Raw genomic sequence first — 13,551 nt, 5'->3', positions numbered from 1 at the left:
TGCACATCTCACTCGAGCAACCGTTGCCGAGTCTGATCCACCTTCTCCATTCAGCATGTCTCCGAGGTAGCAAAATGTTTTCACACCTTCCAGCTTCACGCCGTCTCCAAGATCCAACTCAACATTTCCTCCATCTGCAGCTCCCTCTGTGCACACCTTACATTTGAATGTAGCTGCCACACTGGTTAATGACCCTCTCAGACCACTACATTTTTGATGAACCCACTCAGCACACATTGTACATTGAATGGAGTTCACCCCGACACCCTTCCTACACACAGCACACGGCCACTTCCCAGTTCTTTCCACCTCACCACATGCTTTACCACTTGCCATCACCTTTGTCTTTCCGATATTCACCTTCAGACCTTTTGTCTCCAGACCTGAGGGAGCGGAAGACAAGATGGGGAGAGAAGGGGAAGCACACAAACGCAACATTTGAGAGCAGGGAGATGTGTGGGAGGGAGAGGGCTTGGGGGGAGGAGGCGTGGGAAGGGGGGCGGCGGGGGTGGGAGAAGTATAAAACACAAGGACACCAAGGACTTCCAGGACAGAAGTTGGTATTTCAAAAAAGTGGAATTGGGGTGAAATTATCAGGGGTAGAAAAGATCAAGGTTTTGGATAGGGGAAGATAAGAGATGGTGGTGAACAGCTGTTTTAAAGACCTGGAGGATGGAGTGGGATTGAAGAGAGTGAGGGAGTTTGTTCCTGAGGCGGGAGAAAAGAGGAATGAAGGAGTGAAGGTGAGCAGAGAGTCTTGATTTTGGCAGTTTAACCATAAGAGGGTTGCAGGCAGATCTTGTGTGACCTGGAGGAATATTTGCGGGACAGAGCCCAGAGAGAGCTGGGGGGGGGGGGGGCAAGGCCAGAGAGGAGTCGGTATAAGACGGAAAGACCACCAACATGCCTGCGGTGAGTGAGTGAGAGGCCCTTGGAGTTAGCTTCATCGTGGGAAATGGGGAAATGGGAAATGGGGAATAACATATGTTAATGATGATGTCATCGGTACTTGTCTAATTATGACATCATAATTAAGGTACCGATGACATCATCATTAACATATGTTATTATACCTTTTTTTTTTTTTTTTGTTTTGTATACAAGATCGAGGCTCGTGAAAGAGCGAACATTAATCACACAGAAAGACAAACAGACACACAAAACAAATAACATCGGGAGCGGTAGACAAGATGGGGAGAGAGGGGGAAGGACACAAACACAACATTTGAGAGCAGGGACCGAGAGACATGGAGACATCGAGAGAACTGTGGGAGGGAGAGGGCTTTGGGGGGGAGGCATGGGAAGGGGGGGGGGGTGGGAGAGGTATAAAACATATGGACACTGCCAAGACTTCCAGGAAAGAAGTTGGAATTTCAAACAAGGTGGATCTGGGGTGAATTAGTGGGGGTAGAAAAGATCAAGGTTTTGGATGGGGGAAGATAAGAGATGGTGGTGAACAGCTGTTTTGAAGACCTGGAGGGAGGAGTGTGATTGAAGTGAGTGTGGGAATTTGTTCCAGAGGCGGGAGAAAAGAGGAATGAAAGAGTGAAGGTGAGCAGAGAGCCGAGATTTCGGCAGTTTAACCATCAGAGGGTGGCTGGCAGATCTTGTGCGACCTGTAGGAATATTTGGGGGACAGAGCACAGAGAGAGCTGGGGGAGCAAGGCCGGAGAGGAGTCGGTAGAAGACAGAAAGACCACCTACCTGCCTGCGGTGAGTGAGTGAAAGGTCCTCAGAGATAGCTTCATCGCGGGAGATTCCAATGATTCTGAAAGCTTTGGATTCAACAGCGTGAAGCCGAGCCAGGTGTGAGGCAGGAGCACCAGCCCATAGGGGAGAACAGTATTCCATTGAGCTGCGGATGAAAGCCTTGTATGTGGTGAGGAGCTCAGGTGTGCCTAGGAAGGACTTCGCACGACGGAGGATGCCCAGTCGGCGACTGGCTTTGGAGGCCAGCTTGGAAATGTGGTTTTCCCAAGAAAGATCATGACAGATGGTGAGACCCAAAAGCTTGAGCGACAGAACTTCTTGGAGAGGATTGTTGAGAAAGTAGATGGGAGGGTTGTCCAGTCGATCTTTTCGGAGAGACATAGTAAGAGTGTGAGATTTGTCAGGATTGAAAGACATGTTCCACATGTTTGACCAGTCTGTGATTTTGTCCAGGTCTTCAGAGAGTGAGGAGGCTGCAGACTGCCGATCTGAGGGAAGAGGAATGGAGCGGCAGAGAGTGGAGTCATCAGCAAAGAGATACAGAGGATTTTCCAGAGAGTCGGAGAGATCATTGATAAAGACCAGAAAAAGCACAGGGCCCAGCACACTGCCTTGGGGAACTCCAGCCTGAACGGGAAGGGGAGATGAGAGAAATCCATTCAGGGCCACACGTTGACTACGACCAGAGAGGAAGTCCGCAAGCCATGCATGGAGATTTCCATGGATACCATAGGAGGAGAGTTTGGTGAGCAGAGCTGGGTGCCAGACCGTATCGAAGGCACGTGATATGTCAAGGGAGACAGCTCTGATTTCCTGTTTGGCATTGAGGACCTCCATCTATTGTTGAGACAGCAGAAGCAGCATGTCCAGAGTAGAGTGACCTTAATTTAAAAAATAAAAAAAAACACCTTTAGAGGCCATTTTTCCCCGCAAAGCGGGGGTTGGCCTTTTTCGGGGACCGTGGTTGTTGTTGGTTTTTGGACCCCTTTTTGAAGCAATGTTTTACGGCCGGATGCCCTTCCTGCCGCCAACCCTTTTTGTCACCTTTTACGACAAGCAGGGAATTACCAGTGAATGGTACTCAATTAGCCGACCTCGGAAGGATGACAGGCTGAGTCAACCCCCCTGGCGTTAATTCAGCGATCGACCGGGATTCGAACCCAGGATCCTAGGATCCTAAGCTGGTGCCCTAGCCGCTAGCCCAACACCAGGCTTAATTATGACGTCATAATTAATTATGACGTCATAATTAGACAAGTACAACGCTTTATTCGATCAGTGAATTTTATTCGCTGCAACTGTTGGTCTGATGGACACCAAATTTTCACCATGGGAGCGCATCCTCCTTTAGAATATTTTAATGATGATTATGACGCATAGGTCACGTGGTACAGGCGCCGTCTTGGAAAAACCGAAAAACGTTGCACCGGAAGAGTTGGCTCGCACCAAGTTGACTGTGCTGGGTAAGTATTGTTATGTCGGGTGGGGTAGCAATATCTAGAGCCAGATAGATCTGAATAGGTAACGTGCTTCGTCTGTCACGGTAAGGAATCTGCCCTGTAATTTTCATGTGTAGGCGTTTTGTCGGTTAAGAGTATACCTGTGAACATACCAGGATGTTCGAGTGATAAGTAGAGTAGGGATTAAAGAATAACGCCCCTGTGTGTAACACCTGGTAGCCAAACCTTTGTCCCGTATGGCAATGCACTCATTTAGACACTTAGTTAGGCTCTTTATTGCAACACTAAATGATTCCCTTCCCTGACATGACTTTGGAAGACAAACAGGCAAGGGGGGGGCTGGCTCGGGCGCCGCCGCATGGACCGCGGCCAGCTACACGCACGTGCTATGCCCACGCTACACGCACGAGCTATAACCACGCCCAGGAGGACTGTGATTGGTTAACGCGGAAGGCGCGAGGAGGGTTGGCAAACGGCAGGAGGCTGCGAGGCTCTGGTTGGGTGCCGCGCTGAGGTTGACGTCACCGCCAGAGGTTATAAAAAGAGCGTGCCAAACTCTGCGCGCAGATTCCTGGCCCTGGCAGTCCCGGTGTGATCCCGAGTTGTGCGAAGTCCTGTCCCTGGTCGAGGGGAGAGTTAGAGCTTGAGCAGATTTAGGTTCCTGGCCCTGGCAGTCCCGGTGCGATCCCGAGGTGAGAGAGTCCTGTCCCTGGTTGAGTTGGCTCGCAGTCTTGTCCCTGGTAGAGTTGGCTTGTGAGTCCGAGCCCGAGTGGAGTTCGCTTGCTTCGTGCAGCCCCGCGTTGGACCTTCGGTGCACGGACCTCGTGGGGGTCGACGAGGAGCCTGGAGTGGGCGCTGGCCCGGGCCTTCGCGGTGCTGTGGTGCTGGAGCGAGGGGCCTCTTGGTGTGCAGCGGAGATTAAAGACGACAAGACCAGATAAGACCGAGCTCCACATTTCACAATTACATAACGGACGTGTTATTTTGGTTATTCTTTTCCCTCGTCTGTATTCGAAGTCGGTGTGTGGGATCCCAATCTAGGATTTAGTACATTTTGTTATCGGCACGTGCTTTTCCTGTCCTTGCCTTTATTTGTAATAAACCTGTATATTATTTTCCATTCCCTGTTAAACCTGAGTTCGCTTGAGATCATTAATTCCCCGCAGGATCGAAGCCGCGGTCGGCACGCTCCAGGTAAGCTTTTACCGCAGCTCCCACTTTCCTTCTTCCTCCCACGCGACCATAGCAAAATCCGTATTGGCCGTCATCTCAATTAAAGCCGTTTTCGGTCCATCCGCGAGCCTCTGGTATTAACCGGAGGCTACGCACGACAGTATTCTATGAATACCATCTAGTTTCTGAAAAGGCAATCAAGATAATAGTCCAGGATCCAGACCCAGGATTTTGGGGTGGACCGGACACCTCTAATTATACTCTGCCGGTCACAATTTTATTTAAGTTTAATGTCTGTAGATTCAGAATCGACAGGCCTGCTCAACCACTTGTCTTGCGAAACTACCAGAATAGGGGTTTGAAGGTGGGTACCCCATCGTAAAATAGGTGCAATGTTCGGCATCGCTTGTTTACCAAATAATGTCTATAACTACATAATGCATGAAGATGACCCACTGTTGTGAAACCTTTTCTATGAAATCCTATACCGCATCCTCTTTCAGTTGGTGACCTCGTATTTGACCTCTGATGACCTTGAGAGGTCAAAATGGTCATTTTAGTCATAACATTGTCAAAATTGCTAATGAAACTTAAATTATCAAGTCGTACAGTGCATTTTTATTCTAATATAAGCCGAATGAATCACTGGTATGAATGTCTAATGATTGTCCATTTGATGTATTTTCAGATCATCTCTTGAGGCAACATTATGGGTAATGTATGTAAGAGGGATTGGTTATGTCATCAAAAATCACAAACTGTTTATGAAACCCAAATTATCAGTCCAGTTCATTTTATTGTTCCACATATTACCTTGATTTAGTCAACAGTTACCCAATCACCATCAAACCTTTTGTCCGCCCCATCCTTCCCTTTCTCCAAGCTATTCTGAAATCTCTGACACACCTTCAACAGCTCTCCCTACCTCTTCCACCTCTTCCACATCTTACCCTACCCCTCCTCCCCCCTGTTCTGTATCTGATGCTCCCCCTTCCTCTTCATTAACGGTATGGACCTCAAACATCCGGGGCCTTCGTTCAAACTTAACTGATCTCTCCATACAGGTTGCTTCTGTCAAACCAGACGTGATCTGCTTAACAGAAACTTTCCTCCTTTATGATGTCTCTGATTCCATAGTATCTCTCCCGGGCTACTCCCTCCTCCGGTATGATAGACCTGAGCCTCGTCCTGGAGGCGGGGTTGCTATCTTTATCAAAAACTCTCTTCCTCACTCGCCCTGCACTGCACTCTCTCCACCTCACCCCCAGGAATACCTCTGGCTACGGCTTCCCCTTTGCTCCCACCTCTTGTTCATATGTGTGTTGTACCGTCCACCAAACAGTGATGACTCCATCTACATCTCGCTGTCTGATGATATGGACCAACTTCTATCTACTCATCCCAACTCTCTCTTCCTCATATGTGGTGATTTCAACTGTCATCATGCCAGTTGGCTGGGTGTGGGTACCTCTCTCACCAGCCATGGCTCCTCAGCAAAGGACTTCTGCGACTCACTGGGACTGACACAATCTGTCAATTTCCCGACCCGGATCTCAGTCAACGGAACATCTTCTCTTCTGGACTTGGTTATGACTAACTTCCCTGAAAATGTCTGCTGCTCTTCTTCTGCTCCGATCGGATCATCTGATCATGTCCTTGTTAAAGTGGACATCTCTCTGACCATCCTCAGGGAGCCTGCTCAGCGTCGACGAGTCTGGCATTTCACTCAGGCCAACTGGCACGGTCTTCAAGCAGCCATCAATCATCTGGACTGGTCTCCCATCTCTACCACCTCTGACATCAACTCATCCTGGGAATTCTTCCAAAGTAAATTGCTCTCTCTCATGCACAGATTTATCCCATCTTGTCTTCAGTTGTCATACCCTTCCTCCCGTCCATGGTACACGGAATCTTGTGGTGAGGCTGTTGCCCAGAAACAACTTGCCTTCGTCTCCTGGAAAGCAAATCCAACGGAAGGAAATCTCATTTCCTTTCACAAAGCCCGAAACAAGTGTGTGTCCACCCTCAGGAGAGCCAGGAAACAATATCTCTCCGTTCTCAAGACCGAACTCTCTTATCTGTCTCCCTCTTCCAAATCCTGGTGGCGTCTGGTCAAATCCGTTTCTGGTGTTTGTTCCCCCTCCATCCCCTCCCTTACCTCAAACGGCTACACAGCTGACTCCGCACGTGAAAAAGCTGAATGCCTCAACTCTGTGTTTGCCTCTAAATCTTGTGTCCCAAACCCATCCCTCTCTGTACCCACCATACCCAGTCGTACCCTGCTGCTCCTGGACTCCGTGTCCTTTCCTCCTGACAAGGTGGAAAAGTTTCTGTCAACCCTCGACTCTGATTCTGCAACTGGACCCGACGGCATCAGCCCACGGGTCCTAAAATCCTGCTCTGCTGCTCTATCTCACCCTCTCTCTGTTCTCTTCACCCTCTCTTTTGCTCAAGGTCAACTGCCATCTGCTTGGAAATCAGCCAACATCACCGCTTTGCACAAAAAAGGTGCAAAAACAGATCCTAGCAACTACAGACCAATCAGCCTTCTCCCAATTATCAGCAAAGTCATGGAATCCATCATTGCTTCTGATATGAAATCTTTCCTCTTCTCCAATGGCTTGATCTCTGATCATCAATTTGGTTTCAGACCAGGTCACTCTACTCTGGACATGCTGCTTCTGCTGTCTCAACAATGGATGGAGGTCCTCAATGCCAAACAGGAAATTAGAGCTGTCTCCCTCGACATATCACGTGCCTTCGACACGGTCTGGCACCCCGCTCTGCTCACCAAACTCTCCTCCTTTGGTATCCATGGAAATCTCCACGCATGGCTGGCGGACTTCCTCTCTAGTCGTCGTCAACGTGTGGCCCTGAATGGGTTTCTCTCATCTCCTCTTCCTGTTCAGGCTGGAGTTCCCCAAGGCAGTGTTCTGGGCCCCGTGCTTTTTCTGGTCTTCATCAATGATCTCTCTGACTCTCTCGAAAATCCTCTCTATCTCTTTGCTGATGACTCCACTCTCTGCCGCTCCATTCCTCTTCCCTCAGATCGGCAGTCTGCTGCCTCCTCACTCTCTGAAGACCTGGACAAAATCACAGACTGGTCAAACAAGTGGAACATGTCTTTCAATCCTGACAAATCTCGCACTCTTACTATGTCTCTCCGAAAAGATCGACTGGACAACCCTCCCATCTACTTTCTCAACAATCCTCTCCAAGAAGTTCTGTCGCTCAAGATTTTGGGTCTCACTATCTGCCATGATCTTTCTTGGGAAAACCACATTTCCAAGCTGGCCTCCAAAGCCAGTCGCCGACTGGGCATCCTCCGTCGTGCGAAGTCCTTCCTCGGCACACCTGAGCTCCTCACCACATACAAGGCTTTCATCCGCAGCTCAATGGAATACTGTTCTCCCCTATGGGCCGGTGCTCCTGCCTCACACCTAGCTCGGCTTCACGCTGTTGAAACCAAAGCTTTCAGAATTATTGGAATCTCCCGCGATGAAGCTATCTCTGAGGGCCTTTCACTCACTCACCGCAGGCAGGTAGGTGGTCTTTCTGTCTTCTACCGACTCCTCTCCGGCCTTGCACCCCCAGCTCTCTCTGTGCTCTGTCCCCCAAATATTCCTACAGGTCGCACAAGATCTGCCAGCAACCCTCTGATGGTTAAACTGAATCTCGGCTCTCCGCTCACCTTCACTCTTTCATTCCTCTTTTCTCCCGCCTCTGGAACAAACTCCCTCACTCCCTTCAATCCCACTCCTCCCTCCAGGTCTTTAAAACAGCTGTTCACCACCATCTCTTATCTTCCCCCATCCAAAACCTTGATCTTTTCTACCCCCGCTAATTCACCCCAGATCCACCTTGTTTGAAATTCCAACTTCTTTCCTGGAAGTCCTGGCAGTGTCCATATGTTTTATACCTCTCCCACTGCCCCCTTCCCACGCCCCCCCCCCCCCCCCCAAAGCCCTCGCCCTCTCTCAGATCTCTCGATGTCTCCATGTCTCTCGGTCCCTGCTCTCAAATGTTGTGTTTGTGTCCTTCCCCCTCTCTCCCCATCTTGTCTACCGCTCCCTATGTTATATGTTTTATGTGTCGGTTTGTCTTTCTGTGTGATTAATGTTCGCTCTTTCACGAGCCTCGATCTTGTATACAAAAAAAAAAAAAAAAAAAAAAAAAAAGTTGAAATCGTTATCATACCATGATACACAAATGATAAGTATAAAAAAAAACAAAGTAAGAATGCATGTTATAAACAATATAAGACTGATTCACCATCAAGGTGAAATATGAAGGAACCTCATGGAAATCAAAGCTTGCAGCATCGCTCGGTGTCGACCAGTACATTATCCAGTCAAACAGTCCATTTTACAACATCAAAATAGTTCAACAGCTAGTGTATCCAGTACTTTGTATCAACACGTTTACTCATCTTCATCATCGTAATCAATGATGAGCACAATTGTTTGGATTCGCTGAACATTTCCATGCAACGACACATCAAACTCCAGCAGCAGCACAAGAGCAATTCCTTTTGCACTTGCTATTGTCACACTGGCGATAGTGCTTTTGCATGAGTATTGAAGGCCTGGGTATTTTATCCATCATGATGGGAACCAATAATTGTCCCTCTACAAGTTTTCTCCCAATTGATGGAGCATCAGTCAGGTTGAGGTCACACAAATGAGCTCTTGCATACGACAATCGGATACAGGCCTCGACACATATGGTATTTGAAGACACTCTTTGGTGGATGAAAAATTAATTTGGAGGAAGTTTCCTTGTACTTCCTTTGGTACATCCGAAGTTGTAGGCACGTAACCGTTCTAGATTTCCAGTAAAATCACCAAAGAGCTTCAAAAAGAAAGCCCGCATGCTTCGATTAATACTCCTGTTACGGTAAGAGTTTTCACCAATCTGCATCATGGTCGACATGTCAGATGCATTTCTCATAGCAACCCTGAACCATTTTTTTTTTCCGCTCCCAAATGCATACAGTAACTTACAGTGTCACGTCCACTCATGTGGCTACAGAGAAGCGCCGAGGTGACAAGTCCAACTGGTAAACAATATTGTTCTCAGCTAACAGACTTGCGATTCTATGGCATTGTATGTAGATAGAACCCTTCTGCACCCACAGCTATCAATCCATGTATGCAAACACTATAGTAGATTGCCATAGTGAGTGTCTGCAGCCTGTATCACAACATGCTTGTATCCATAGTGAGGGCCCCGAGAGCCAGAATGGGCCCCGGGGCAATACCAAGTGTCGGGCCCCCTTCAAATTTGTTTTTTTTTAAATCGACCAATGGCTAAGGATGTTTGCAATAGCTAAGGTGTTGGCTTAGCGGTTAGGGTGTTGGCTTGGGATCCTAGGATCCTGAGTTTGAATCCCAGTCGATCGTTGAATTAACGCCAGGGGGGTTGACTCAGCCTGTCATCCTTCCGAGGTCGGCAAATTGAGTACCAGCTCACTGGTAATTGGGTCACTGCATCACTGCATCACTGCATCAGCACAAAACGCACTTCCTGAGAAGTGGTGCAACCAGCAGCCACAGGCTGCATACGGAACGACAGCAACCATCCTGAATGTGGCCCATCGCCTATGTCTGCTTTGACACAGCAGTCGGTGCTGAAGTGCTCAAATATTTTCGCCAGCAGATGTTGAGTTACCCCTTTGAATAGGTGTGTCAGTTTCATGATTCAATATCTGTTCTAAAGCCATATCAGTCCAAGCAACATGGAACTTAACAGCAGTTGCATGCACAGTGAAATGTTTGTTGGAATTCTGTAGCTACGTCTGGTGATAATGTGGGATACATGCTACGTATTTACCGTGGCCAGCAGATATCAAGTATATCAGCATTTTGTCGACGCTTCTTGCTCACAAGCAACAGTTTATGTTTAGTAGCAGATGAACCCACTCATGGACCTAGACGAGATGATTCCAGAGTTTGTTGCTGCATTTATGTCACATGTATTGGTTACATTTAATGATCTCGCTTTTTGTGCAGCAGTTTTCTTGTTGGTGTAAGAATTTCAACATTTGACATGACATACAGGGACCTTCTCGAGAAATTGTTCATCTCCTTCATTCAATTTTCCTTGCAGTCTAAATGCAACATCAATTCTGTTCTCCACTGCATAGTAGAGACCGCTGCATAGTTACCCTAGAGTGCTGGAAGACCCTCAAGGGTAACTTTTTGTAGCATATTTGGGGAGGGAGGGAGGGGTGGGTGACTTCTAGCATTTGCTCCATTGACTGTAATCAGTAGAAGGTCATTTCTTCTTGCATACATCATCCATGTTGCCTCAAGAGGTTATCTGAAAAATATATGAAATTGGCAACCAATTAGGTATTCATACCAGCAATTCCTTTGGCTTGTGTTAAAATGAAAATTTACTGTTCGACTAGATAATTTAAGTTTCATAAACTATTTTGATGATTTTACCGACTAAAATGACCTCATTTGATCTCAAGGTTATCAGGTCAAATATTAGGTCACCAACTGAAAGAGGATATATGATTTATTGTACATGTTTCACAACAGCGGGTTATCTTCATGCATTATGTAATGATAGACATTCTTGGGAAAACAAGCGATGCTGAAAATCGCACCTATTTTACAATGGGGTACCTACCTTCAGACCCCTATTCTGGTGTTTTTCCCAAGACAGATGGCTGAGCAGGTCTGTTGATCCCGAATCTACGGACATGAAACTGAAATAAAGTTGAGGTTTGCAAAGTATTGGAAGAGGTGTCCGGTACATCCTAAAATAGCCTTTTTGGCCATGTGGATCCATATGATCCTTTGGCCATGTGGATCCACTATAAGGATGAAAATGTTGCGCATCCACGGGTAATGAATGAGATCTTTTTTCTGTGATATCATTTGGCAGCAACTCAAGGCGCCGATTCTCCGCTTCCAAGAAAGTTCATTTTTATCGAGCGTTGACTCCACGTGATGAGTTTTGCAATGATCTGTTGTGTCAATTATGTACTTTGCACTTTGCTATCAAATGTCATTGGACACTTTTGTTGTTGATGCCTAACAAGACTTTGTGTTCAGTTATTCAATATTTTGTAGGGCCTCCTTGTGCTCTTATCTCAACACAAACTATTACTCTAACATGGACTAATAGGTTTGAGTCAGGTTCCCCTGAAATTCCTCACTTAGTTCACCTCCTATTTCATTAAGATGTTGTGGTCGTTGCTGTTGAGCTTGCTATTGGTGTTCCAACCAGCACATCCCACAGCTACCCTAAAACAAATTTCCTGCATTTTGAAGGTCAAAGCTAACATGTTGTTGGGCCTCACCATGTGACCACGTACAAAATCTACATCGATTTGAGGCTTTGCATTCTAACAAATGCATGGCTCAAACAAATGTTACTACTTGCCCAACATCCAAACAACTCCCCAACCTTTGGTCACATCATGGGGGTGGTGTGATTTGACCAAATCACGTCTGTCCTGTCTAACATTTTTTCCGTGTGAGTGCTCTTCTTTCTTGGTGATTTTCGATTGTTTGCCAGATTGATGTACAAGATCCATGCTGTCTGTTTTCTTTCACTTCAGTGATGTTATCTGTGGTCGGTTTAGGGATGGCTACGATGATTGAAATTGCCCTTAAGGAGGTGACATCTCTGACCAGTGATTATTTTATATATATATTTATTTATTTATTTCATTGCTCATTTGAACTTTTTCACGCCATCCTATGATCCATTATTTTCAACCAAGGAATGAGACTGTCCCTTTATGGAAATGTGTCCCTTGATGGATATTTGCATTTGTGCCGATTGAATATACAGGTGGGCAATTCTTGCAACTGAAATGTGTCCCTTGACCTTTAGTACAATATTGTATCCTTTTGGCATTTTTGTTATGCCTAGAAAACTGTGAGCGATTTATACCACTAGGGTGTGGCATTTTCTCTGTGTTCGTGTGCTGATGCACTCACGATGGAAATTGCGCAGGAGACACTGACATAGCCCATCACGTGCATTACTCGATGAAATTGCCTGAGTTTTCGCCAAGGAGGTAAAGGATCATCCATCTTGAGAATTGCTTGGCAGCAGAACTCTACATTATGCTAGGCTGGAAGGATTTGGAGTTGCTTTGCCGTTCGATTTGGAAATGGTTGCTGGTGGTAGTTTGGTGTGCTGTATTGGTGGTATTAACCCATAGTTGAAATGTCCTGCCTGCCTGTGTGTGCTGTGCAGGCTCTGGTGGTGAGTGCAATGGACTCTCTGAACCTAGCAGGGGATGATCGTCAGCGCGAGTCCGATGAACACCGCCGTTGTTGGGAACGTGGGCAAATAGATTACTTGGGCAAAGACAGCTTTGATAACATACAACGCAAGCTTGATGCTCAGATGAAGTAACAGCAGCATATATATTAAGCCTTTAAATACGCGGTTTCAGGGTTCAGGCTATGCCAGATGCTTGTCCACGTCGATCTCACATTCATCCGTTTTTTCCTCCTCACGTTATCCCCCTCATTCACTTCCCATCATTGTCCGCGTCTCGCTATTGTTTACTTCTTCCAGCCAGAGCTGCGAAAGTGAAGGACTCGGAACTATAGCGCTGCAACTGGGCATTGTTGACCGATTTTACAGTTTTGGGGAACAACATTCTTACTTTGTCACCGTCATGCAGGTCGGCCACCTGTCTGATAGGCTACGACGAGTAGCTGAGTCCACCGTATGGCACTCATTTAGCTTCTCACCACTGTCCTCTTGCCAGTGGTTGATGCTTTCAATCCCTCGTGGATACAAGACACACAGACTTTAACTTTTTTGCCCTAAATCCTTGACTTGTTTGTCTTTCCCGTTGCAGTTACAAACACAGCATGTGATTTATCTTTTAGTGCTGTTTGAATGTGAGCTTTTTCTCTAACCATGTGAACATAATAAAGCACATTGAAACATGTTGTAGATTGTATGTAATATGTATATGTCTGCCAAGATAATGACTTTCTCTGCCATTCCTGCCTACTAGGTGACCAATGAGATTCCTGCCTTGGTTTGGTTTATATTTCTACCTCTTTTATATTCATCACAGTTGTAATTATTAAGCCTCACCTACAGGATAGGGGAAGTCTTCTTTCTATTGTATGGTTTTTCTACAATATGCACCCCCAATTATGAATGCCACCAGTTTTTTACATCCCTCTCGGACTAGGTGTAGGAGTATTAAACCACCATT

General features: G+C 46.6%; 1 protein-coding gene across 7 annotated transcripts in view; it reads left to right on the top strand.

The window, feature by feature from the left end:
- Positions 1-13,276, top strand: part of LOC137425379 (glycogenin-1) — a 122,637-nt gene extending 109,361 nt beyond the window's left edge. For all 7 annotated transcript variants that reach the window (XM_068113773.2, XM_068113772.2, XM_068113774.2 and 4 more), the window contains one exon: positions 12,567-13,276. In XM_068113773.2, the coding sequence (XP_067969874.1) occupies positions 12,567-12,728 (162 nt within the window). In that variant the 3' untranslated portion in view covers positions 12,729-13,276. The remainder of the gene's footprint in view (positions 1-12,566) is intronic.
- The last annotated feature ends 275 nt before the right edge of the window (positions 13,277-13,551 follow it).

The sequence above is a fragment of the Myxine glutinosa genome, chromosome 4 (genome assembly GCF_964187855.1).
Source record: "Myxine glutinosa chromosome 4, kmMyxGlut1.1, whole genome shotgun sequence".
NCBI lineage: Eukaryota > Metazoa > Chordata > Myxini > Myxiniformes > Myxinidae > Myxine > Myxine glutinosa.
Note: the sequence above shows the minus strand (reverse complement) of the source record. Positions and strands in the feature narration are given on the sequence as shown.